The sequence below is a fragment of the Centruroides vittatus genome, unplaced genomic scaffold (assembly GCF_030686945.1).
Source record: "Centruroides vittatus isolate TY-2023 unplaced genomic scaffold, ASM3068694v2 scaffold_654, whole genome shotgun sequence".
In the NCBI taxonomy this organism is placed as follows: Eukaryota; Metazoa; Arthropoda; class Arachnida; order Scorpiones; family Buthidae; genus Centruroides; species Centruroides vittatus.
Window position 1 is genome coordinate 800,990 of NW_027122714.1, and position 23,042 is coordinate 824,031.

At 31.6% G+C, this 23,042-nt stretch overlaps 1 protein-coding gene across 1 annotated transcript; it reads left to right on the top strand.

Moving 5' to 3' along the window:
- Positions 1 to 1,000: 1,000 nt before the first annotated feature.
- LOC136989543 (cilia- and flagella-associated protein 45-like) lies at positions 1,001 to 15,892 on the top strand. The gene is made up of 11 exons (XM_067287755.1): positions 1,001 to 1,069; positions 1,190 to 1,281; positions 5,038 to 5,182; positions 6,494 to 6,658; positions 6,736 to 6,914; positions 10,348 to 10,516; positions 10,602 to 10,709; positions 12,146 to 12,259; positions 15,099 to 15,292; positions 15,411 to 15,636; positions 15,722 to 15,892. Exons 1-10 carry the CDS (start codon positions 1,067 to 1,069, stop codon positions 15,571 to 15,573), a joined length of 1,332 nt encoding a protein of 443 aa, XP_067143856.1. The 5' UTR covers positions 1,001 to 1,066; the 3' UTR covers positions 15,574 to 15,636; positions 15,722 to 15,892.
- Positions 15,893 to 23,042: the final 7,150 nt, after the last annotated feature.

The following is a 23,042-nucleotide window of genomic DNA, read 5'->3' on the forward strand; positions in this document are numbered from 1 at the left end:
CAAGTCCCGTTGTCGGTCTTTTAGTTCTAGTGAGGTATGCAAATGAAATCTGTTGACACACGTTTCACTTAACGAATTTACTCATCAAGTATTTTATTAAGTGTATGAAATATGCTTATCATTTGAAGCTGATGAAATATACAGCAAAATTATTGCCACATTACATTTTTGTTATATGTAAATATTCGAAATGGATGGGTTAAACAGCTTGGTATTTTCTCAGAAAAATAAAAATAGAATAAAAAAATAAGCTAAAGTTGTTTCAGTTCCGATGATAAGTGACAAATAATGCTTTAAATAAATTATATTTAATTGTGTAAATGACAGTGAAGTTTTATAGTCTCGTGGGGCCCAGGAAAATTTGAATTAGGGGGTCACACCTGCAGTGTTGGCTTTAAACACTTTTGTTCCAGAGAATTTTGGGGAAATTCCCAGGTATCCTCGTTTGATTTTTAACGCGACTTCCAATGCAATAACTAGGGGAGGGGGGAAAAAGCTATTGCCCTGGGCTCCTAAGATGCAGGGACCTTGCAAATAGTGTTTATTTAAAATTTCTTGATTTAAGTCTGTTCTAATTAAGACTGGTATTTTATCAGATAATTTTAAATATAATTAAGGATATTGTTTGGGCGTGGTTATTACTTCTTCTCTTATAGCATTACCATATAAATTATACCTATAGCCTATATGAAAACGGCATAACGGGCCTCAACTTGTAAGGTGTCAAACGGGTTCCGAAAAGGCTCCTTATGTTTTCGTCAGTAGCCGTTGTTTAGAGAGGTTTGACTGTGTATCGTCAATTAAATTAAACAACTAGCATTCTGCATCGTTAAATTACAAACATATTCTGTTAACATTACAAATTTGAAACAAGTATAATTTTTTGCTGTAAATTATAGGTCTAATTATAAATGAATTGTTTGAATAAATACGACATTTATATTAATTTCGTTGTAAATTTGGTTAATAACGCCGCTAGGGGCGTTCTGTTTCTGTTGTTTACGCGTTACCATGGCGACATTTGAAAATTTGAATTTGAAATAGATTATTTCATCGAAATCGGAAAATGGTAAATGGTTTTGTATCACACACGTCAATCTTTATTCTATTGTTCGACTTAGATATGTATAATTTTTTTTATACTCGTTTGTTTATTTGATTGAAATTTTATTTATATTCTGAAATATAGCGCTGCTTAAAAAGACGTTCTCCTCAGAGGTTTAAAGAAACTCACTCCGATACCATTAATTTTTTCGAAAATGGAGTTTTTAGGAAATTAATGTAAGTTTTAAACCAATTCATTTATTTATTTTACACTACATTCACTATATTTTTCCATATTACACTTTACACTTTATATTCTTTGTTTTATACGGATCGAGATTTTTATCTCTGCTGTGCATCATTGATACCCTTCTTGCAGTGGCGTGCCGTGACAGGGAAGGGTGCCGCTTTTGATGACAGGGAAGCTGTGTTTCTGTAAGAAGCCGACTTCCAGGGGCAATCAGTTAATTGCGCGTCAGTGATGGTCTAGGGCAGTGGTTCTTAACCTTTTTATACTCGCGGCCCACCAAATATTTCATAATTTTTTGTGACCCCCATTTTTTAATAATAATTTATATTTGATAATTTGATAATTTATCTATAATAAATTGATTTTTTTATTATTGCTTTATTTTTATATAATAAATGTAAATCATAACTTTATTATTTCATTATCTATTTAAATAACATTCAAACTTCACAATTAAACATGAAAACTCATTAATTTTTAACAGAAAATAAAATAAGAAACATGTCGATAAATCGATCCAATGTCGATGCTAAAACTAAACTAAAACTAAAACGCCCACTTGTCGTAAGGATTTTGCATATCTTTTGCAAAAATATTTAAATTTTCAAAGCCTACTATTTTTCCTAATTATTTTTAAAATTCCAAGCATTAATAGTTTCTTAAAATTGCTTTGGAATAAAAGAAGTAAATACTGCGGTGTAAGTAGCATATTTGCATTTATTTCTTCTGTACTAACAAAGTTGTATGTAGGAAGAAATACAAAATAAATAAATAAAAACTAAATAGGAAAACTTTATCTTTCTTATTTCACTTTTCAATACGATATTCGGATTATACATCAATTTTCTTTTTATTATATTCTGAAGGAAATTTTGCATAATTTGGCGGCCCCCGGCAAACTTCTTACGGACCCCCAGGGGCCGCGGCCCCCTGTTAAGAATCACTGGTCTAGGGTCCATTCGTATTCATTTGTTCGATAAGTCAGTAAAAACTGTAGACTTCTCTAAATGTATTTTTAATATCACAATTACATTCTGAATCGTTAGCCACGATATAAGGGCTAAAATTAAAAATAAATTATAAAAACTTACTCGGTGAAATAAAATGTGCGATGGATATACATACCTGGTACAATGTATTGTTCGATTGTATTAATATACTTTTAAAGAAAACTATAATTAAAATATAGCTTTGTAAAGAAACGTACATAAAAATAACATAAAATATTCTTTACTTTTTAAATCTTAAAACAATCCACTTTGTCAAATATCTTGATACGAGTAGCTAATGGATGGAACTAGTGACGGTCCAGGTAGGTGTGTAGTGAGTGTGTGCGTGCCAAATCCCGAGGGTGCCGATACCGGTCAATGTCAAATGCCTCTTTTGTCGCATCACTAGTATATCTCAAAGGACGCCACAGGGCTGTTGTAAATTTTAAACGTTTCTCACCGTAGCTGTAAAAATCTAACTATGTTAAACTTAATAGTCATTCGTTTTCTAACTAATTCGTTTTAATACCAGGTGTACACGGAAATCAGTTTCCCACTGTACTGAGCGAGTGATTGGTTCTGTTAAGCTTTTGTTGAAGTAAAATTCTGGCTCTTTCAACAGGATTTTATTTGTCCCCATTCCCTAATCTCTTAATTATTTAGTCACTTCTTAAGTAGAAATAAGTCGAAACCAGTTACTTTGTACCTGAATATCTGTAGTCTTGGGAAAACAGTGGAAAGACAAATTTTTATGACAACGGATATATAAATCGTAAATTTAAGGAAAATAAATTCTAGAGCTTTTTTTGTACCATTGTATGTACTGTACCTCTCATTCATTAAATTTGGTTGTAAATGATGCTGCCAAAGTAACAGTTAATTTTTAACATTGTACTAGAATTGTACACGTTTTTTCTGCATCCCCTTACAGATGGGACATACTAAATCGTAATATCACCGGTTTAACATCGAAATCCGTAAGTAATATAAGATGGGAGAGCGGAATAAACGCAGAATAAATATATCAAATATTTTAATGGAGTTTTTTTAAACTCCTGTCAACTATACAGAACTATCATAAAAACGTGCCAGTAAACTCCTATCGGTTGGGTTGTTATAAATCTAGTCTAGGGTGGGCAACCCTTTTTATAACATGGGCCAGAATAAATTTTACGTTTTTTTCCGCGCCGTAGTAGTTAATTGACGCCTTCTTGTGACTCGTAATTTTTTTAGTCTGCAAATATGAAATAAATAAATAAAAAGTTAATTACTACATTTATTTTTTTTATCGTTTTCGAAAATTACAAAGAATTGGAAAAATAACTATTAATTAGTTATTTTTCCAATTTAATAATCTATTAAAGATCTCGCGGGCCGGATAGAAACTTTTCGCTAGCCGTAGCTGGCCCGCGGGTTGCCCGCCGTTGATCTAGTCTGCTTATGATTCACATAATCGGGCGAGGGTGGCCGAATATCTAGCAGACGGCTAACAGCCCACAACCGCTCCGGGATATAAAGTCGCGTACTCTTTACGCGTGTGTCGCTTCTACCAGCTAAACCGTGACGTTGGTGCTCTGTAAAGCGCATGTGCCAATGCCTATAATCTGGCTGCTTGGAAGTTGACAGGCAGGCGGCTAACAGCTCAGAACCGGTCCGGGTTATAAAGTTGGACTCCGTACGCGTGTGTCGCTTCTACCAGCTAAACCGGGTGAGGTTGGTGCTCTGTAAACCGCATGTGCTAATGCCTATATAATCTGGCTGATTAGAAACTGACCCAGTTTTGACGTTCCTTCCGCCACCGAATTATTCGAATATACAATAGCAATCTTATCGTTTTTTTTCACATGTAGTATAGAAATTTGTAAAAGATACATAATGCAGTTATAATAAAATATTCATTTTAATTAATTCAAAGTACGTTAAAATATGAAAATTTATATTTTATAAAATACAAGGGAAGGTCATTGGAAGGTGGAATCGGCGCTTCCATCGCTTCCAATGACGGCACGCCACTGCCTTCTTGCAATGTAGACTGTTCTTATACGAGCAAAATGCTTAATGGGATAGATCCAGGAGCAACTTTTCACCAGATACTCAGCTCTAAACCTGTTTCCTGCAGTAGTGAATAATTTTAAAATCGAAACAACTGGAGATTATCCCGAAACGGTGTTTAAAATTGCTTCACAAAGACTAAAAATGTTTGTGATTTGACGTAAATTGTCAACAAGGACTTGTATGCTGATAGTGTGCGGGATTGATATCTTGTGATCTATTATAACAAAATTAAATTGATTAGTGATTATGTTTAATGTACAGATTATAAGGTTCTTTTTAGTAAATAGTTGAGAGGAATCTTTAAAAAATTAGAGTCTTATTTTTGTTGTCTCTTACTCAGTCAGGAGGAATGTAAAGAACATTTTAGAGTAGAAAGGCTCTTAATGGCTCACTGCCATTAGACTCATGGTCTTATGGAGATGGATTATGAGGTAATGGAGAGTCGAGGTTGCTCAACAGAGGTAAAATCTTACAGTTTACACACATATATATGTAATGATACAGATTTCTATGTTGTTGTTGTGTGTTTTGAAAATGAATTGCTTTATGTAACTCTATATAATTATAAAAGAAATAAAGCTTTACATTCATCTGAGGTCTAATGATAATAAATTTTTTGTTAGTTTATTTTCAGAAAAAATATTCGGCATTTTAATTTGATTTTAGCTCGGAATAATGACTGGATATTTATATTTTTAGTATTCCTCGACCCGAACCGACTGTTAAAACTACTATACTGACTGCTAGTGAATTAAAAAATATACAGCAAAATGCTTTTTACATATCTCCAGAGCTGAGAAAAATCAAAGAAGATGAAAGGAAAAAATTCAGAGATGCATTAGAGGTTCTCTTATATTATTATTTAAAATTATTTTTTGAAATTAAAGATTTTTAGTAATCAAATACTTTATTATATTCATACAGTTACTAATTATATTAAACAAATCTTGTTTTGGAGAAAATATGATTTCATACATTAAGCATTATTTATAAATAAGGTATGTTGTTTGTCATTAACTTATATATAAGGTCTTAAGCAAAAGCCTAAGACCTTTATGCCGTTAGGGAACTCGGAGACAATAGTATGCTTATCAATTCTTGATCTTGATTCAATATTAGCTAAAATCCTCTAAGTTGTAAACATAAAGTATGCAATATGAGTTTGCATTATATGAACTTACAGTAAAGAGGCCTTGCACATCCATATTTGCCTAAAGTTACAATCTGAAATTGCCATACTTAACAATATTTCATTTCAAATTTTTTTACACTTTAGGGTAGAAATAATTAGATTTGATTTCCTTATGAATTTATTGTATGAATCATTATTTAACTTACTACATAATATATAAAAAAATTTTGCATGAGAGTAGTAAAAGTAAAGAATAGCAAAAACAATAAATTTAAAAATAAAAATAAAAAAGTTAATTTTAGAAAAAGTAAAAATATATAGAAAGAATCATGAACTGCATTTGAATTTACAACTTTACTTTCTGCAGTAGATGTTATTATTCCTCTCATGAAAAACAACTAAATTTAATTTGTAGAAAAAATTTTGATCCTGCAAAAAATGAAAAACTATGAACAAATTTATGTTCTGAAATGAAAAACACAACGAAATTATTCATATTTCTAGAAACTTTTGTAATGTTTCAAATATTTCTGTATGAAAAGCCAATCTGTTTCACTATGTTGATATACAAAATAATTTGAAACATTGAAGCCAGAAATTATTTTAATACTTAAATCTGTTTTTTGAAACAAATCACACTGATGGTATTGGGTTCAGACCATCTAACCCTTTACCAAGCATTCTGTATTTCAAAGGTTTCAGACATGACAAATATATACTTGTCAATCTCAGTTCTTTGTTTAACATTCAGAATATACTATGAGTCAGGAGTTTGTGTGATAAAGGTTTTTACACTATATAAATTACATAAAAGGGGTTTTGTAACTTCTTGTTTTCTAGTATTTTACAGAAATGTAAAAACTACTACTGCTGATAATATGTTTAATTTGTGATAGTGTTTTGACTGTTTATATTCATCTAATTAAAGTATACTAATATGTGTTTTTGGTTATAGAAAAGTTACTTGGAAAATAATAGAAAGTTTGCTTACACTGTTTTTATTTATTTTAACTTTATATTTAGAAAGCTGTAGAAAATCGCAAGTGTTGTATGAAATATTATGATGATGTAAGAGAAAAGAACCGTAACTCAAATGACACAGAAGCTAAAAATTTATCAGATCTTCTGAATAAAAGAGCTGAAAAAACAAAAATTGAAAGAGAAGAGGAAGTAAAATATCTAAATCAGGTAAAGAAATTAGACAGCAATTTGTAGTATTGTACTTAAGTTTATGATAAACATATTTAATTTGCATGCACATACAGTTGATTCAAAATGTGAAATGCCAAGCAATCCGAGATAAACAAGTATATGAAAAAGCACAAATAGAAAAAGAGATAAAGAATGTAAACCAATCTTTAGATGAAATGATGGAAAGAGAAAGAATGCTAGCTATTCAAAAACAAGAAGAAAAAGATAAAAAGAATAAGGAAGAGAGTCAAAGGTAAATTAGTATTTTAATTCATTAAAGCTCCAAGAAATGTCAGTATGTGTGATAGTATACTTCACTCATGACATATAGAAAATAAATAAGAAGTAATAAATGTCTAGCATCACATGACTTTAAGTAAGTAAATAATTCTAAGATAATTGAGTAACATTCTCTGAAAAACAACATGGTGGATATGTCTTATTTCCCAGCTTGCCTTGAGTGGCATACATAATCTCAAAATCCTGGATACACTATTGAAGTGGAAGTATAGTTTCCTTTAAATAAAAAGAATATATAATTGAACATATATTTAAACTACAAAATATTATACATGTTGTTATCTTACCAAAGAGAAACTTATGCAATTTTTATAAATAGGAAGTTGAAAATTAAATTAAAGCACTAAGAAAGTAAATAGATTTATATGAATAGGTCATAATTTTTTAAGAAATGTTTTTAAAATAACTTTAAGCATTGAATGGAAGGCTGAGGCAGTAAAGGTGGCATCCTTACTGCTCTGGGAAACCTGGGATTGAACCTGAGCAGTTGAAAAATCTCAGAAATTTTTCATGGATGATCCATCCTGATATATCAGGCTCATCCTTCACCACCTGGCTATCTTCATTGTGGCAGAACCCATGATGGGTATGATTAAAAAGCCTTTTTAGTTCCCACAGAATGGAGAGTCAAATATGAAAGAAACAAATTAATAATAATAATAATAATAATTCTAAGCAATATAAAATAAGTGGATGATATACACAAAAACATTGAAATATGTTAATACTTATCCAGTAAAAACTAAGTTGAATATATTTTTGTATGTTATGATGGAAGTTAGCAATTTTTATTTCAAGATTTTTATAATTAGAGGAACCATGGCAATATGTTAAAGCTAAAAATGTGTTAATGAATAATACTTTTGAAATAACAATGTAATAAGTTAGTTACAGGCTATATTGTAAGTGTACATCAGGGGTGGCAAAATTATGTCACAGTATGAGCCGTATACTACAGTCCGTGAAGAAATTATAAACTCAAGTGAAAATTTTCTGTGTTTTAATTTCTTTTCATCCACAGTCAATTGTTACTATATGAGATGATTTTAATTAGTCTTAAGAATATATAATGATACAATACAAAGACTTGTTTATTTCATTTTAATAAACAGTCAAAAATTTGAATTGTTATAATTTTTTGTTGTAAACAGTTTATAAACTCAAGGGTGAAAACTGATTATTATCGTTGAATGGAACAATCCACTATGCATGTATTTATGTAAATTAGTATGTGTAACATTTTGGGTGAGTCTAAGAATTCAAACTAAAAAAGTGACAAAAATGCCAAGGGGAGTAACCTTAACTGAAAGTGAAATACAAAAAATCTATTTCTTTAAGGGAAAAGGGTGGCCAACTTGTAAAATTGCTTCAAAACTTGGAAGATCTCAAACTGCAGTACAAAATGTACTAGAAAAGGGTGATAATTATAGCAAAATTAAACGTACAGGACGAAAACCATGTCTGCAGCCTTGTGATCATCGCTGCATTGCTAGTCTTGCAACAAATGAATCATTGTCTACTCGTGAGATAGGTGCAGTTTTACCAACTGCAGTGTCCCACCAAACTGTGTGGAAAAGCTTGAGAAAGAATAAAACAATAAACTTTATGAAAGTGAAGTCTAAACCAAAGCTAACAGAGTTACATCAGACAACAAGGCTGCAATGGACAAAAGATCATGTTACCTGGACAACTGAATGGAGAAAAATAGTTTTCTCAGATGAGAAAAAGTTTAACCTGGATGGCCTGGATGGCCAAGCATATTATTGGCATGATATATGAAAGAATCCTAGGGTCAAATCCAGTAGACAAGAAGGAGGAGGTTCAGTAATGATCTGGGCAGCAATCGGATATGAAGGGAAAACAGATTTGGCGCACATTAATAGGCGAATGAATTCTGAGACCAAGCTATGTTATATGAACATCTAATCCCATTTGGTCCTCTCATTGGTGGTCAAGACTGGATCTATCAACAGGACAATGCATCTGTTCACAAGTCAGCCAGTACTACAAAGTAGTTTTCACATGAAAAATTTGAAGTGATGGTTTGGCCAGCACATAGTCTAGACCTTAACCCGATTGAAAACCTTTGGAGTCAACTTGCATTAGTTTATCGCCATGGAAAACAATACAACACATCCGATGAGCTTACAGTTGCATTGTATAATGCCTGGGACAAAATTAAACTAAGTGACATTCAAAACCCGCTTGATTCAATGCCTAAACGAGCTGTGGAGGTAACTGAAAACAAGGGAGGGTCCACAAAGTATTAAAAACTTACTAAATCACCCTTGAGTTTATAAATTGTTTACAACAAAAAATTATAACAATTCAAATTTTTGATTGTTTATTAAAATGATACAATACAAAGACTTGTTTATTTCATTATATATTCTTAAGACTAATTAAAATCATCTCATATAGGCTAGCAACAATTGACTGTGGATGAAAAGAAATTAAAACACAGAAAATTTTCACTTGAGTTTATAATTTCTTTACGGACTGTATGTATAAATGTGAGAGCCACATCCTATATTGGAACCGTATTTTATATATATGTATATTATATATAAATAATAGGAGAGAGAAGAATAGTATCAAAGTTCAAAGTCAGACCCCTACCCCTAAGTAATAAGAGGTGGGAGTCCAAAATACAGGAGCTGCAATAAGGGTCTAAAAGAGCTGCAGTTTGGCCACAGTGGGTATATATAGAATATTTTTTGACCTAAATTTGAAAGAAAATATTCTTATATATGTATAAGAATATTTTCTTTCAAATTTAGGTCAAAAAATATTCTATATACAGAGATTAGATTAGTTATAGATAGATATTATGTTTAAATTATAGTCATAATCATGTAGAACTGTAATAAATAATGAAATACTTTGAAGCAAAGAACAGATTTAAATTGTTATTAAATATTATTAAAGAGTATTCTTAATAATAAAATATATTTCACACAGATTCACTATTAAACTTATTAATACAACTTTTGTTTGTACCCTTGCCTACTTGGAAGATGTTTATTAATAGGACTTATTATACTGGGAGAGCAATGACATAAGGAATCAATAAAAACATGTCTTTATTCATGTTGGGAAATTATTCAATTATCATTAATACAAATTTATTGAAGTTATAAAATATATCATAATTTTTTTTCTATAATAATCATTTTTTGTACAAATAAAGAATCCACTCCAATTTCTTCTAGCGTAAACAAAAAATTATATTATAGAACTCTGCTTTATTGGTGCTTCATGCCACCTCAACCATTCAGCTGTCTGGCCATCATACTAGATTATTTTAAAATATGATAAAAGTAGTGACAAAAATTAATTAATTTACATAAATTCTTTATAAAAAGTTTTTTCTTGCAAATACATAGATATGGAATTCTACTTAGAAAACAAATATATGATAATTTGGAACAGAAAGAATTAGATAAAGACCAGAAATATTTAGAACATAAAGAGTTAAGACATCTTGTTAAAAAAATGCAATTAGAAGATTTAAAAGCATTTCAAAATCAAAAGAAAAATCAGAGAGAATTAATGGTATCAATTTAATTACTATTATAACTCTATATATGCATATTATTAATTAATATTAACACAAATAATTTTAATAAATGATTTTCAGGCAGACATTTTGATGCAATTAGAGGATCTGCTGGCTCGCAGAAAGTGGGAAAATGAAAGGAAACTGACTGAAGAATTAAGATACTTGTCATTTATGAATGAAAAAGCTGTGTGTACTTTTAAAATTAGTGTATTAATTTATTATTTAATTATAACACATAAATTTATTTAAGAATATATAAACAAACTAACCGTTTGGTTCAGTTTAAAATTTAATAAATGAAGTGATTTTCATTAACTAGTCTACATAATTCCATTCTGTTGAATATCTTTGTATGGTTATATAATTGACAAAAATATCTTCAGTTTTAACTTTTTCTACCCTGTCAGCATTAAGAGAGCCTCTTTAGCCAGGCCCACCCACATTGGAGCCCAGTTTAGGTCCAGTTTTCTCTGGAGATGGAGTTTGGCCTGGCGAATGGTGAGTAGAGCTGCTTCCAGGGATGTCTACCTGACTATGGTGAGACAGGAGGTGGCAGGTAGAGCTTCTTCTATGCTCCTCCTAGTATATCTGCCCTGAACCTCTGAAGTCAGTCCTTTTTATTCTCCTGAGTATGAGACTTTGGTGACTCATGTTGTTGTGGTTCCAAGTTCATGATATGTCCCTGGTATGGCTGAGACGGGCCATAAGACTTTGACGACCCAGGCAAATTGTTGATATTCTCTGCCAGGTGTTCTGACTCTTTTTACCTCATAATTTAGACGATTTTGATGTTCTCCGTCATCAATAATTAGATGTTTGGACTCATCGTAGAAACTTACTCAAAACATCATAAAGATTGTTGATTTATTACAGTCATTCGATCGTTTGTTATCTATCGTATCAGAGGGTAATGGAAATACCAGGTGGAAAGAAAACTGGGGTTTTTCCACTTTCTTAATTGTCTGTTTTAATTTTAATTAACCCCTCTGGAACTCACAATAGTAACATTTAATGTGTGTTAAACATCTATTCACATCATTTTATTAGTAACAAGATTCCACTACTAACTTGTAACCAAAGTATATTATTCGATAAAAACCTTACTTATTTTTTCTTGTTCTATCCCTGGCCTGAGGGAAAAAAGGGCCCTCTAGTGCCCTTTTTTCCCCCATACCCATTATGGGTTCAACTAGGCTCACAATGGGGATGACTAGCTGGCAAGAGAGAGAGCCCAATGCATTTGTTTTCTGGCTGGTAAGTCCCAAGAAAAATTCCTGGGGTTGCTGACTTGGATTCAACCCCAGATCTCCAGGATGGTAGACCGATACCTCAACTTCTCAGCCATTTGGTCATACTTTATGGTTTACTAATAAGTAGCACTTCTTTAAATTTATAACCAATTATATTGCTTTTACACAAATAGTATAAAATTATAAGCTTTTTTAAAGTATTGTTTCCAAAATAAAATAATTATTTATCAAAAAATTGTTTATCTGTATGTATTATAATTACTTTGAACAGTGTGTATATTAAACATTTTTATAAACATTCTTATTGTCAAAATTATCACAAAATTAAAAATATCTATATTAAAAATATAAATATATATTTTTCTTTCAAAGGAACGTGAAGAAGCAGAAGAACGGAGACGAAGAGAAGAAAAGAGACAGAGAGAGAGACAAATTGATGAGCTTCGGAAGAAACAAGAACAGGTGGTAGACATTTTAGCAGAAGAGGTTAGTATTATAATTATTAAAAACTAATTGAAGTTATGTATTTCGGAGAATATTTTTAAATTATTGACATGTAATGAATATTTTAGGAGTTTATACAAATGATATATTCAATTTGGCTTTTGTCATATTAGACTTTTGTATCAGAATTCTGTTTTGAAGTAATATAAATACTTTTCATTAAATGTTTATGAATTCTATTTATACCATATTCATAAGACTAGGCCTACATATTTTCACTTTTTTCATGTATAAGTTGACTTCCTATTATTATTCTAAAAACAAATGGATTCAAATTTGTTAATTCCTAATATCACATTTTGTAGCAACTTAATTAAATTTACATTAATAAAACAGAAATTCTTTCGTACAATACTCAACTAAAACTTGATACCTATGGAGTGAAAAATTTCAAAAACTCACCAATTCCCAAAGTTACAAACCCATCTTCAGGAATCGTCCATACAAAAAATGCTTAAGGTTTTGAATGTTTTTACTCAAGAAATAATTACTTTCAGTCAGGGTTTACATTTGAAGAATCCCTTTAACAAGTTGTTTCATACAATAACAATAAATATTGAAAATATTCAAAGTTTAATTTGCCATAAATTCTGTTTAATGATCATCGTGACAAGACATTTTGTATCTTAGACTGCATTTCCATCATTTCAACATCTTGTTTGATTTATCTTGCATTTCCCAACCTGGGATATGTCAAAAAAATCTGTAATGGCTGCTAAATGTAATTTTAAATTCACAATGTTTTTCAATTTAAAAAAAAAAAAGCTTATAACTAGGCAACTCAAAATTTTCTATACCCACGTGCATAAAAGCTGCACGTTTTTAATGTTTCGTGGTCTTTATATTTTATTTCAGATCCGAGTTCAGTTACTTTATTTGAATATTTCTTTTCTATTGACTGATTACTTGCTGATACTACTAAACTAATTGGGATAGTATTTTAACTTTAAACTACTAATTTGCATTTTAATGATGAAACTGCAAGAGCCAAATTTGGTGCAAAAACCCTTTTGTTTCATGGTTGTTTTCTATAAAAATTTAAAGAGAGACAACATGGAAACATTTAGTCAAAGACAATTAAAACTGTTTCCTGCGGACTTTGTTCCTTGTTGAAGCTGACACAGTCAATGTGTCACCTGGAACCCACGAATGAAAATTTAACTATTGGCCCAGATGTACTAAAAATTCTAGCGAAGTCATGGAAAAAACCCAAGAGAAGTCCCTCTAATAAAAAGGAGGAGGTGATGACAAGCAGAGAGTCGTCATCAACACAATTTCTAAAGTGTGTGTGGGGTCCAAACCGCCATTTTTAGTCGTCGCCAGTCACTCACCCGATAACGTTAATTTTATTGCCTCTGAAATAGATTATACTACTCTGACCTGAACCTGTCATGTCTGCGAACGGAATATCTTATCATATAAGAAGGGGTTTGAAGACGAAGTTATTCTATAACTTCGTCTTCGAACCCCATGTCCAGAACTGGTTCTCATCCTCTCCAACAGGAAGACTACAACCGGAAAGGCACAACTAGCAAGACTACAACTGGACAAGTATTTATCGCTATGGGAACCTCGTGTAAACTCTCTCACCCGCGACCGCTAGATGGATCCGCTAAATCTATATATATCTATCCCGATATATCTATTTTAGTGTCATGTACTTCTTTCTGTTGAAATTAAATCGTTATTAGTTGTTAACCTGGTGGTATCCAAGTGATTCACTTTTGGTACACTGTCTCTCAATTCATCGCCATCCTGAATCCAATCACCTGTGTACGTGGCTGTTTGCATGACCGAATTAACATGCCATTTCGGCTTCCGTGTCACCTGGGACACGGTGGTGTCAGTCCTGACAAGGTAGCAAGGAGGTACTGACTCTGGTCACAAAACTATTTAGCAGTATTCTTTAACTATTTTCAGTTTATAAACATTTAGAAGTACTGTACATAAATTTTCCATTTTCACAAAAGGGATATGTGGATTTGAAAATGTTGCAAACAGTTGCTTAATTTGGTTCATCATGCTAATATTATAACACAAGAAGAAATCATATGTTTTCTGTTATATCTTCTCAAAATTATCGTAATCCTCTTCCACCCGTTATTATATGTAATAAATCAGTGGTTGTTACAGAAAGTAAAGCCAATTAATTTTATGATTGTCAAATGGTTTTTCACTTATACAGAATAAGGCAAAAGTCACTTAATAGTTAGATGTATTTATTAATGCACAATGAAAGATATGCAAAATAGTAGGAAAAAAAGTTAAAATAGTAGCACAATCATTTAAACAAGATACATTATCCCAACATTTTCAATGCATCTTTGACAATCTTCACTCTCCAGCCAGCTTAGCCTCACCCTGTTTGATTTTATTCTCTTCAGATTAGAAATTTTGCAACAGTAACTGACATCAAAAGGTATTTACTTACTTAAAAGCTATTTTCAATTAAAATCTAACAGCAAATTCAAGTTATATTTATTTTAAGTTCGAATTATATATTAAAATTTTTCTAAAACTTTTTCCTATTGTAATGACTTTTAATAACGGACCATTGAATAACATTTCTTAAAGTTAAATTATAGAAAAGGATTTTTTCAACTTATAGTTATAATCAAATACTTAAAAGTATAAGGGAATGAGTAAATAACCAGCCGAAACAATCAGCCATGCTGTTGCTTTTGGCTGGTTGCCTAGCAGTTTTATTGGTTATATTTCGACCCACTTTTATAATTACATTTTACAATAAATTAATGAATAAAGGACGAATCAAGAAAAATAATAATAATCCGCGTATATCCCATTTTTTTTATACACGAAGGACGAACGAAAAGCACGAAGAGCGCAGGAGGAACGGGAAAGAAAATGGAGGAAGAGAGAACTGGAGGAAGCGAAAAAATCAACACAGGGAAAGATAGAATTACGCAAAGCACTGGACAACCAAGTAGATACGAAAATGTCTCTTTTGGCATCCGAAAAACAGAAAGACAAAGAAGAATTTCATCGTGTTTTATAGTAAGAACTTTCTAAATTTGTATTTTCTCGTGTCATCCTTATTAACTTATCGTTATCATCCTTATTAACTTATCTCGTTATCATCCTTATTAACTTTCAATTAAAATAACTATTGTAGTCATCTGGTATCTGCACTCGAAAACGAACGAAAAGAAGAAGTAAGTAGAAAGAAAGAAGCCATAAAATATGGATCAGATCTTTTGGCTCAAATAAGAGATAATGAGAAACGTTACGCTGCTATCAGAAGAGCCATGTTATCGCGAGGGGAAACAAATGTATGAAGATGAACAGAGAAGGAAAAAGAACATGGAGTATATAAAAGCCGAGAAGTTTAAAGAATTACAGTAAGATTATATAGCTTTGAAGTATTTCGTATTATTTGGAATAAAATAAATAAAATAAAATAAAATAAATTTTCATATTTTTCAGAAAATATACGGTCAGACCTCATTACCTAGCGTATATTGAGCGAAGTATCAATCCACCCTCCTTACTTAAGAGGAATTCAAGAATGGAATAAAGTATATCTATATTTATTATTTATCTGGATGCAAAATATAAATTACCAAATTAATAAATTATTTTAAAAATTATGAAAAATCGAATTTATAAAATGAATAAAATTTACGAAAAATAAGAGTGTTTAAAGCAGAACATATTAAACATTTTTACACGATGCTTCACAATGTAGACTGTTGCGTATTTTCTTTGTGTTAAACATAACGGATCGACCAATCAGATAGGAAACATTTGATGTCCAAAACACACGAAAGACTGGCCAATCATGGATATGGACTTCTAATTATTGACGAATGAAATCGGAGTTTAGTCGATTCCGAATGGTCCAGACATTTTACGCTTTACGATTTTGTTATCCTGGTTTTTGTTGTTTTCAATTCCAAAACTTATCACACACACAAAAGGAGACTGGCTCATTTCAAGAAAATAAGCCATTATCGATTTATTTGATTCAGATCAAACTTCAAACCAATTAAAAATCAAATTAAATTTCTCTGATATAGTTCAGGCCTCGTGAAATTCACGCAGTGCCCTGTTCACTTGGTACAGCTCTCATCCAGTATTTTTCAAATTTGACTGTCACCCACTGCAAGAACTGCATTTTGTAATCATCCCAATATCCCTGTACGCGGGACAAATCTAAAACACGTTGTGAATTATGTTATTTACTATTGACTCGCGTGTGTTTACACACGCGAGTCAATAGTAAATAAAGGATGGTACCTGGTAGTTATTAAAGTAGTAGTAATAAAGTTACGGATGGTACAGTACGTGTTTAATTGAATTGCCTATATCTATTTTTAGAAAAAATATAGAATTATTACCACCAGGAAAAGGACAAAAAACAAACATTTTGCATGAAACGGTAGTAAAAAGACACAGTAAACAATATTGGAAAAAGTTTTTATTTAATGAGATGTGCTTGTTTGTTAGTCAATTTTAATTGGGAACACGGGAAGATGATGTTACACGCATATCTAGTGCAGTGTTGACTGTTTCCATTCTTAGTTTTTAATAGCTAATCTGGAAATCAAGGGGCTCCCTGGTATCCTCTCGAATGAAATTCTGCCCATTCAAAAATGAAAAACATGCTAAACAGTAAGTTTAGATGAAAAATTTCTTTGATTAACTAGATAAATGATATGGATTAGATTTAATTGTTGATAAATAACAAAAATTCATAATTAATAAAGTTAAATTTCACTAAATGAAGACGAAACCAAAATCTAGAAAGGTGCAAACAGAAAAAAACAAAGTAATTTTTTCAGATAAAAACCTGATGGACTGGATGATAGTGATTATCATCATCTTACCGACATGAAATTCAGAAAGAACCCACGTATATATTCAGATGATTTGGTGGTGCTCCGTTAATGCTATGGGCGAAGTGCCTTTTCAGGACCTTTGTCATTGTAAAAGGTAGAGTAACGCTGAGCTAAAGTCCTATACTGTAATGTTAAAAACTTTGTAACGTAAGTTCTCGGAAAGTAGAACTTCTTTAATTAACAACGAAAATTTGCATATCAACGAAGAGTATTCTGAACTTGTTTATCTAAGTCTAGTAAAATAAAGTTGGTTCAGATTATTTTAAAGTGCTTATTCTCTGTTGGGCAATTAGCTTTTATATTCGTTACTAAGATTCACTTTTGTTCATATATTTTCTGAAAACCTTTATAATATTTATTAAAATATACGGAAAGTAAACTTCCGAAAGTATTATGAAAATCAAATGAGATGAGAAGCACGAATGGAGGAATGTTGACAGTGTTTTTAAGCAGTGGGTTAATTTTTTCTTGTAGTCAAACTGAAGCAATCTGCAAAGGTCTTTGCTGGTGACGTCAAAGTCCACTAGAGTCAGTATCGTCAACTTAGGGTTTACCTCCTAAATTTACGGGAAATCAGCAGGATTAGAAATGCAAATTCTTTGAATATAATTCTACCGTATTAAGAAGTATTCAATAGCAGCTACATTTCTAATCTACAAATTAAATGAAGTTATATTCTGCATAGAGATTAGCGAACATAAACAGATGTTCGTAATTAAAGTTCGTAATTGAAAAAGATATAACTCGGGAAATAATCAGCAGAATGACGTTATATCTCACACGTAGAGTTCTGTGCGCGACGGAATTTTATTGAGCAGGAATGTCAAGTAACGTTAACGCCTCAGTAAATCAGAATAAAATTTCATTACATACGAAAAGGAAAATGAGTAAGCGAAGTGTACAGTACTGTACATGTGTACAGTGCTGTCGTCGAGAAAAAAAACAACAATCCTTTACTCTGTTTCTGGGTATGTGAATTGTGTCAAGTACATCTTGAAAACGTGTTTCCTCTGTTATCAAAGAAAACATGGAAGTGTAAGATATATTAATTTGTTTTAAATTTATAAAATCGATTAAGTAACATAAATGAACTGTTTAAATTAATTGCTGATAGGGATTTAGTTTCAGTTAAACAAGATGTAAAAATGACCACATTTTGTATACCCTTTAAAGTTTAAGGTAATAATTCAATAGCGAGGTTGAAGCCGAAGTTTTAAACGCGAAAACGTGTACGTCGGACGTTCAGCGCCGCTTTCCTGTAAGCCTAGAAGTTTGACAATGGCGTTTGGAATGTCGAGCACGATTTCGCTGACTTTCCAAACACCATTGTCAAACTTCTAGGTCAGTGATGAGGAACATTTTTGAGAAGTGTGTCAAATTTTGTTTATTATTATTTTTTATTATTTTTTTTTTTTAGTACTAGCTCGTGCAGTGCCGTAACTAGACAGGTGCAACAGGTGCACCCGCACAGGCCCACTTTGAAAGGGGGCCCAAAATGCATGTATTTGTTTTATTAATTTCCCAAACCTAATTAGTTAAGGGGCCTAAATGCGAATTCTTGCATAGGGCACAGGAATGGCTAGTTACGGCACTGAGCTCGTGGGTCATTAAGTCAGTGGCGTCACTTGGAAAGGAAGAGGAGGATGGTTAAAAACTACTTTTTTTGGTTCTCACTTTTAAAATCCTCTAAAAAGTTTACGTTTAGTTTTTGTTTTTTTAACTTTTACTTTTGCAAGTGAAGAGCAAAAAAGAAAGGTCGACGTCAAAAAACTGATATCAATGAGGTGATACCATGAATTACTGCACCGGGTGACACCATGCCCAGTCGGCAGTCACCCCTACACCGAGTATTTGAGTGAACAAGGAATAAAGAAAATCACATACACATTATGAAATATTATTTATTAATAGATGTGGTTACAGGTATGTGTATGTATAATAAAGTTGAAGTACATTTAATGAGAAATCTGTTGTTTATTTTCAGATAGTTTCTTAATATTAGGTTCATATTCCGTATTCATTAGTTTAACGCATTTTGCAGTCAATTCATTTCCAAGTTTATTTCCATTGGTAAATTTTACAAAATTCATTGAAGAAAACAACTTTTTTCACACGAATATGTGGACCCAAACATCGTTAAAAGAGTATTAGCAAGTTTCTTTTTTGATAAAAAATTATTTGGTAAAGAATCCCACACGTTTAATATATTTCAATTTTTAGTGTGAGATCATAATTATCTGCACTACTTTCAGACATGAATGACGATTTTGCTTGTTATTAGCATTTACAATTTTTTTATAAAACGTCCATACTATTAAAATAAAGCTTTTTTTCCATTTTATAATAGTTAAAAATATAAAAATTGTTAGTAATAAAATATCATAACAGATGGCGCCACCAAATGTCGCCGGGGAAATTAAGAAACTCATTGGATTTTTGTAAATTTTTTGTCACTGTCTACAAGCTGAAATGTCTTCTATTGTTAATATATAACACTTCGAGACCGGATTATTTTCGAAAAGCAAAAGAATATCAACAATTCTATGAAATTTGCCAGAATGTGTGCATAATTCTACCGGTGCAATGTTTAATACTTTATAAAAATGGCTATACGAAAAATTATTCTTAGTCGTTTTTTATTGTTATTTCACACGAAAACGTCAAACAATAAATTTTTTATTCTAAACTATTGAACATTTGACACGACATTTTCAGTGAATTGTTGTATTTCTACTGGAACACTTATTTTTTTCGAGAACTCCTGTCAATTGCAAGGTATTTGAAAAAACTGAATATATTCCACTCACCATCTATAAAACGTAAAAGTAGAAACTTTAATTACAAACATTAACATTTCTTTTCATTTAGATAGAAATTTTAATAAAACTCGTTCGAGACTGTATAATATTCAATTTAACAAAATTGTCGTGTACAGAACACCTTGTGAACTTGCAGCCCAATTTTTATTACTTCCAAACGTTTTCGTTCATATTCAACAAACTTTCTCAAGAAAAAGAGAACACGACAAAATCGAACTCTTAGTACAAAAGCAGAAAACGAACAGGCTGTTTGAATTTTTTGAAATACGTCATCTATAACCTTACAACCGGACTTATGCAAAGCATAAGCTTACAGAAAATTAAAATACCGAGGAAATTAAAATACCGAAAAATAATACGTGCCGAGTTGGGCTGCAAGTTCACAAGGTGTTCTAGTAAGTTGCTTATATTATAATAAAATTCGATTAATTCAAATGTTTAGATCTATCTCCATTTTATAATATATTTAAAATTTTAAACAGTATATAAATACTGTGTTATTTCGTACACGAATTAACACAGAGCGCGTTGCCTCGTAATCAATCTTTAATACAGCCGTGTAAGCAAGCCAGCGAGTCATTTCATTTGAAATAGGTAATGCTATTGCTTTGATTATACAGTTATGTTTAAGCCACTGTACGTTCAGCGTGCCAATAGACTAATTCAATAAATCGTGCATTATAAGTTTATCGGGTTTAATACCATTCTAATATAAAAGACCATGTACATAAAAATGATGGAATTGTATCAACATTTGGATTTTTTACAGTTACATTTGTATTTGCTCAGTTTCGAATTATACTTCTAGAAAACTTTACAGTGGATTATATACACAAAACACTTTTTTATATGCATATACTTCTGCGTATAGCCCGCACCCTTGTCAAATTATAATAAAACAAACAATCGGTCAGTTATTTGCACCTGGATTTACAATATTAGCGAGGTTGAGACCGAAGTTTTCAACGCGAAAACGTGTACTGTATGTCGGACGTTCGCTGCCGCTTTCCTGTAAGCCTAGAAGTTTGGTAATGGCATTTGGAATGTCGAGCATGATTCCACTGACTTTCCAAACGCTATTGCCAAACTTCTAGGCTTACAGGAAAGCGGCAGCGAACGTCCGACGTACACGTTTTCGCGTTGAAAACTTCGGTCTCAACCTCGCTATTATCAGTACAGCATTATATAATATTCTGTTTCAATTTCATATAAAACTTTCCTCGAATACTGCATTATTTGATTGTAGAGAAATGAATAAATAGCACTGACTAAATTAATCCTTTTACAGTGTTTAATATTATGATAATCGGATGTTAAAGTAAAATGTTTAAAAACTACGAGGTATCAAACTTAACTTCTATCTTCAACAAGCAATAGAAGTTAATGAAATCGGGCGATCGATTGATTATAGTTCCATTTACCTACAATTGTTAATTCTCCCCTCATTAATTAATTTATGTTACATTTTCTTTTATGCTATCATTATTTATACTTTCTTCAAGTTTTAAATATTATTTGCATGCAAATTATATAGAAGTAATACTGTATTATGTTTCAATAACATGTCATTATTCAGTCCAATATACATGAGGAGAGAGTGGCGAAACGAATGTCCTGAGGCAATTAGATGGGAATATCCCGATTCGAGTATTTGTGCATTTTTACTCACCCTTACGACAAAGTCTCTCTTAATTACAAAATATCCCGCAACTGATATACCTATGGCTCTCCCTTCGAATCTTTTCATGAAATCAATTATCTGAGAAATAAATTAATAAAAACAAGTAAAAAAATTTACGTAACATATTTTAATAAACAGAGGAAAACATTTACTTTATACTTAAAATTCACGTTTAAATTTACATCCAAAAATCTTCCGACAGAGATGAAATTGTCGTAGAACTGAAATTTTGTTGAAAGCGGTTTAGCACGAATAATTTATCACGAAAACTAGCAATGTGAGAAGTAACAGAAAATCTTACATGAGAAGCCAGATTCGACAATGCCCAAGTTGATAGAATCGATCCGAAGAGAAAAACTAAGAATGAGATTGTGAATAAAAATAAAGTTCTATGCAGCATGTTAAAAATTGTCGTGTACAGAAGAAAGCTGGTGGCATACATGAAATTGGCGTAGACGACAGGAAGAAAGGCAATCCATCTGTCATTAATGTGTTGGAAAAATTCCCACATTTCGGTGTGTCTTTCGATCAAGCTCTCCAAAAATTCGTTTAGATGAATATAATCTTTATTTACTTCAATCAGTTCGATAGCTAGATACCGCAATCTGTTTTTTATAATAAAAAGCGAAGCAAGGCAGCCGGTAAAAACTGGTAATGTCTGACCGCTGGCGTATAACGCCCAAATCTGGTAGAAAAATATGCAGGCAAAAGCCTGGATATTTCCAGGATAGGTAGAAAAATATATAGTGATGGCAACAGAATAACTTAGCATGCAAAATACTAAAAACAAAGCAAAAATTGTTATCAAATACTTCTCGTTTTGTCTTGCCCATTCCATTTCTCTCGCATAACTACTTACTTTCCAATGTCCTGATAATTTCCTTCTATTTACTATACTCAACTGTATGGCTACGTATAAAGCTATAAAGGCCAAAACTGCCGTTACTTGTTTCGAAGAAAATAGAGTAACGGTCCCGCAGATCATATCAGAATTAAATATGGCAACAAAAAGGTAACAAGCCCAAAACCACAACATCAGCTCTATTATATGAGCATAAATTTCATATAAGAGCGAACATTTCCTGCTACGAGAGTACCCTATATTGCATGATCTGCATGGTAATAAGTAATCTACTCCAAAAATTAATTGTGTTGATATTATTGGAGCAATTAAGTGGCAAAGGCAATACTTATTTTCAGATTTGTTAATGTTTGTCTGCATTGTGAACATATTTCATACACTAAATTTAATATGCATAAAATTAAAAGATCAAATTTAAACTTAAATAAAGCTCAATGTTAAAACGTGCTGTTCGGATTATTCTATGCGCAAAAATATTCTATGCGCAAAAATGAATTAATACATAAAATTTTACAGAAGCAGAAGAAAATAGTCTATTTTAACC

What these genes read in the sequence shown, in the direction of transcription:
- LOC136989543 (XM_067287755.1), top strand. An exon ending in AAGTAAAATATCTAAATCAG is followed by an intron (nt 6,659 to 6,735) that starts GTAAAGAAATTA and finishes ATGCACATACAG; the next exon opens with TTGATTCAAAATGTGAAATG. An exon ending in CATTTATGAATGAAAAAGCT is followed by an intron (nt 10,710 to 12,145) that starts GTGTGTACTTTT and finishes TTTCTTTCAAAG; the next exon opens with GAACGTGAAGAAGCAGAAGA.